A 5,279-nucleotide genomic window follows, 5' to 3' on the forward strand; every position below is an offset into this window, starting at 1 on the left:
TGTTCTCCTCCCCTGGCCAACATTTTGTTTTTGTTTTCATACGAGGCTAAATTTATTGTTGTGCGATCAGGACAAAACAGCCTCGCCTATTCCTTCCATTTTATACCAAAATATATCGAAGATGTGTTGTCTTGTTAAATTACAAGACATTTTTGACCACATCGATCTTACATGTATGCACCCTCCCAAGCTTGAAATTAAGGAAACTACGGGCTTTTCAACCTCAGCCGCTTTCCTTGATCTTTACTCACAAGTACGCTATACGATCAGCAGGACGATATTGATTTTCCTATCATGAATTTTCCCTTTCTTGGTGTTAACATTCTTGGTCGCCATATGTTACAGTTGATTCGGTAGGTATTCAAGAGCTTGATCCAAATAGCATAACCTCATGACTTTATCATGATATCACAGGTTTCGACTGCTGTCAGACAAACTTACAGTACAGAGTTTCCAAAGATACGGGTTAATGAAGTCTATTGGCAAGTTTTTTGGTCGCCATCATAATTTACATATATTAGGGAAATATGCTATTTCTTTGTGATATGAAGGCCGATGTTTTTGATTATGCTCATTAGAGTGGTTTTGTTGTCACTACCGAACTTCTCATGATGAGAACGCCACATTACATGGAGTTGATCTATATTTAAATTCCTGACGTAATCGATGACACAGAAGATGTTTACCCTTCCGGATCACCTGCTCTTATTCTCCTTGTATTTTGCAAGGGTTTTCATGCATTCGTTAATATTTCCCCCTAATTTTATCAATTGAGTTCACTCTGTGATTTTGTTGACTCTCCGATATTCTCTTTTTTAGGAACCATCCTCCCACCAATAAAAAGCTGAATCTAGTTTTTATACTTTTAGACAGAGACGTATAAATACATGTATTATACGTCTCTGTTTTAGATAACAATTCGTGTTTATATTACCTTTAAATGATTTCATACGAAACTGTCAGTGATAACTAGTTGGAAATTCCTGCTAAAATCCTCATACAGTGTATTTACATCATTATACCACCAATTTGCATATTTCATTATAAAATGCACCAGTATACTTATCAACTGATTGTATTTAAACTTTAAAACAGTTGTCGTTAAACTAAAAAAACCCCACCATTTATCAGTCAATATTTGTTCAAGTGCCTACAAAATATTTATATCCCAGCTACACCCCTGGAAGTATAAGAGTAAAAGGAAGGTATTCTTGTTATCTGTAAGTGAAAGTGAAGGGCTTGGTGAGGTTTTTCTCAAATGAAAACAAAAATATGTCGGCCCGAAGAGAGGCACAGTACTAGTTTTTCCAATAGGAATATTTACCGTAGTCTGCTGTAAATCTTGCCACTAAACTCAAACAAATATATCATTACAAGGAAATCAGTAATCATCACTATTGTATTTTTTTTTTTTTTTTTTTTATAGAGTATGTAGGCAATAGAAGCCTTAAAATGAAAATGAAAGTAGACATTGCGGAAATGGAACTCTTCTCCGTGAAAGTAATAAAACTCATTAGTGCTTCATCATGGCTGACAACGTGCAGAAAGAAGAGATCAGTAAATTTATACAACTAACAGGAGCCGACAGCGGTAGAGCTAAGTTCTATTTAGAGTCATCAAACTGGAACTATGAGGTAAATGGAAATTATTTAGCTGTACTGACACTTGCCACTAGCATATCGTACAATCGCCTTTGTCTAATGAATATTTTGGTGCCACAATAAATTACGTAGCAGCCGAGCCCTGGAATATACTGGAATGTTACAGCCATACAGACAAGCTAGGTTTCCCCGCTTAATAGTCAAGTAATATCGATCTGTACCGTGTATTGATGGGTGCGCGTTAAGTATGCAAATGAATGGATATTCCATAAAGATGGCATACCGGTTAATGAACAATGCGTCGAAAAGACGTTGACTTTTTATATCAAATATTGAAATTTTCAGAATTTTATTTGGCTTATATAATAAACAAACGATAACCATTATGTCCATCCAATGCATACCATATATATATTCAATTCCTATGGAAAATTACTCGATAATTATATTATGCCAAATTCATTTTAAGGAAAGATGTGGATATTTTAATCAAACATTTTCTGATAATAGAACACCTATCAGAATAAATCCATCTTCAAAACTCAAGTTTTGAGATCTTTTCAGCTCATTTAGTAGAGCCTTTAACTAGAAAACCAGACAAAACCATCCGGCAAATAGATTTCTAAGGTCTACTTGTCTGTGGGAAGTGCTTTTAATTATTTTTTTACACCCTTGTAATTTTGTTAATATTCCCAATAATGTGCGACCGCCATCTTTAATACAATGATATATTATAATACTGGATGCAGGTGAAAATCCGATATATCTAGATCATATGTATAGTCAGCCTCAAGGCTAATGCCCCGACAGTGAATAAAAGCGTTTTGATTGTCACCTGTACTTATCCAGCCGGGCTTCAAACGTTTTTATTGAGGGTGATTTGACAACGTGATTGGGCAGGGAATTCCAATGGTTGACCATTCTTTCTATAAAGGAGTACTTTCTGAAGTTTAATTTAGACACAATTCCTTTTTATAAACTTTAGACATAATTCCTTTTTCAAGTAGAAGACTATGACCTCTTGTTCTTTTGTTCTCATTTATATTTAAAAAGCCTTCCATTACAGAAGTGTCAAATTGTTCCCATAATCCTGTTTGCTTTGTTTACAGATTCATGTCTATGATCATTAAATTTAAGTTTGTTATCTGTGATTACTCCGAGATCCTTTTCTTTGTTAACATTTTCCAACATGACTTTCATCTACTCCAACAATGTTAGAGGTTTTACACGACGAAAATCTTTCGGCAAAATCATATCCGATAGAAAAAAGGTATTAATATTTTTTCCTACTGAAATTACTTTGCACTTTTCTGGGTGGAATTTCAACATCCAAGTATCTGACCATATTTGGATCTGGTCCAGGCCTTCTTGCAGGTTCATATTTTTGCTGTTATAATACATATTAGTGTCATACGCAAATGGGCGCTTCTCAGCTATTAGGAAATAATAATTGCCGTCACTTTTTCAAATTTATTTTGTATTAGAATGCGGGTAAATAAAGAAATTTGACAGTAATGTGTTATTTCTTAATTTCTAAGATAGCAATTACAATATGATGTTTCATTTCTCAAGGGGTCGGACTTGAAATATGTTTCACTAGTCTGATGTCAAGAATTTTCGTCGACATTTTGCTCGGGAAATTGATGGACTTGAAACATGATAAGATTTTCACTATTTAATTCTTGTGACATATGTATGGAATGACGTTTTTTTTAAATATATAAACTAGCACTTCAAACTACACATAAACAATTGATGAATTTGCTATCAAATAAAAGATATTGAAAATAGAAATTACAGCATACGCCGATTACGATGTCGGTCAAAATGACGGTCTCGCAGATCCGTTTTCAAAATGATTAATAGGTTCTCGTATGATAATTTGTTAGATTGTGTTAGGTAACAATGGTTCTATTTATCGATTTAAAATAACAAAGCTTTTCATATTGTAATGGATTAGTTATAAATTCATCATTTATTACCGATACGTCAAGTGTCGGTCAATTCCGTAATCGGCGTTCAGTCGGGTCGTTTGTACCACACGTACATATGCGGACTTTTTTAGAGGGTGCTAAAATATCCCTGAGACCAAGTTATGTGTACTACGTCAGCGATTCCAGCACATTCACACCGGAGAGGGAAACATGAAGGTAGGTTTGGCGTAGGTCAACTAATTGTGTCAAGTAATTGCCGTCATGGATAAATAACGATGCATGTTGGAGCTATTTATGAAATGCTTACATAGTTTACAAGTTAATGATGGCAATTGGATGCATTCACGGATTCAATTAATAGAAAATACTCGCATTTTCTCGCAAGTTTCATGTGGATTCCAGTGAAATCCGTGTTCGTCAATTACGTTTGACACCAGTTTTTTTAACGGCGATTATGTATTGACACAAAATAATTTGACAAGTAATTGCCGTGTATGCTTTCTGTGTGTAAATGATATCGGCGTATTCCTAATCGTAGATGAATTAAAGCGATCTGAAGATGGTTTATCTGACATTCTAAGCTGCATAATTGTAATGTGTACATCACATACGAACGATAATATTTTGTTTATTTTCGTGCGGAGATTATGCCTTGACAGTATACGTTGCGAACCCAGGCGTCGAAGCATGCAGCCAGATATGTCAATAATAATTGCCAAACACCAATATACTTTGAACAAAAATGTATCACTTTAATGAATCATTGAATTAAAATGAAGACGAACCACATACTTGTCATTATTGGATTATCATATCTAGTTGCATGTTTGGGAAATATTTAATCAGATTTTTGGTTTTTAGTTCGGCAGTTATATTGACATTGATTTTCCTGTCAAATATAATCTCCATATATTAATAATTATGTCAATCGTAATCTCCATTATTCACACAGGCCTTACTTGTTCAGGTTAAAATAAAATATCTAGATAGAACATGATTGGATTTCGGTTACAAGATTTGTGAATATAATGTAGAGTAAATACTGTGTGAGAGTACTTAAATTTTATGTTCAGTAAATATTACCAAAAAGTGGTTCGCTATTATTTTGACATCATGGTATCATGTCAAAAGTAATCTCCAATTAATTTTTGGTGGTAATTATTAAAAAATAATGCACACTTTTCATTATATTTTTTCCTGCGATTATGTTTGTTGAAATATTGTTGAAAGAACAGGTTGTCAATGGACTAAATTTAATAATTGGCTTATAAATGTTTAATTTAGGTTACAAGATAATTTAAATCAATTTCTTTATATGGTAATTATGTTTGACAAAGACTACAGTGTGCCAAGAGGGGGTGGGGGTGGCGGGACCCCTCAAAATTTTATAATCTAAATTTCAAAATCTTTAAAAGTTACCAAATTTGGCCCCTTCATCTTCAAAACCAGTAAAAACCCCTGTAGTTTAATTGTAAAAAACTTATGACAGCATATATCTTTCATTTTCCTTCAGATACTGTTATTTGTGTTTTAAAATTTGTGAAACCAAATAATTGCAGTGTTGTACCTGGAAGTTATTTTCATGAGGTAAAATTTCGATATATATTTTTTGCAGAATATCCCTGTTCTCCGTGCTCGCACGCCAAAGAAAAAAGACGACGCCACAGTACAGAATAAACTTACTGCAGCTGAAAGAGCTAAACGGTAAAGTAACTAACTGTTATACAATAATGTTAAAAAAAAA

The 5,279-nt window shown here is 33.7% G+C and overlaps 1 protein-coding gene across 1 annotated transcript in view; it reads left to right on the forward strand.

Moving 5' to 3' along the window:
• The first annotated feature begins 1,494 nt into the window (after positions 1 to 1,494).
• The window catches only part of LOC110466765 (NSFL1 cofactor p47-like), an 18,230-nt gene continuing 14,445 nt past the window's right edge, over positions 1,495 to 5,279 (forward strand). Inside the window, exon 1 of the mRNA XM_021523511.1 lies at positions 1,495 to 1,634. Within this exon, the coding sequence (XP_021379186.1) occupies positions 1,527 to 1,634 (108 nt within the window). The 5' untranslated portion in view covers positions 1,495 to 1,526. The remainder of the gene's footprint in view (positions 1,635 to 5,279) is intronic.

This window comes from Mizuhopecten yessoensis, unplaced genomic scaffold (genome assembly GCF_002113885.1).
Source record: "Mizuhopecten yessoensis strain PY_sf001 unplaced genomic scaffold, ASM211388v2 scaffold1689, whole genome shotgun sequence".
NCBI classification, from domain to species: Eukaryota; Metazoa; Mollusca; class Bivalvia; order Pectinida; family Pectinidae; genus Mizuhopecten; species Mizuhopecten yessoensis.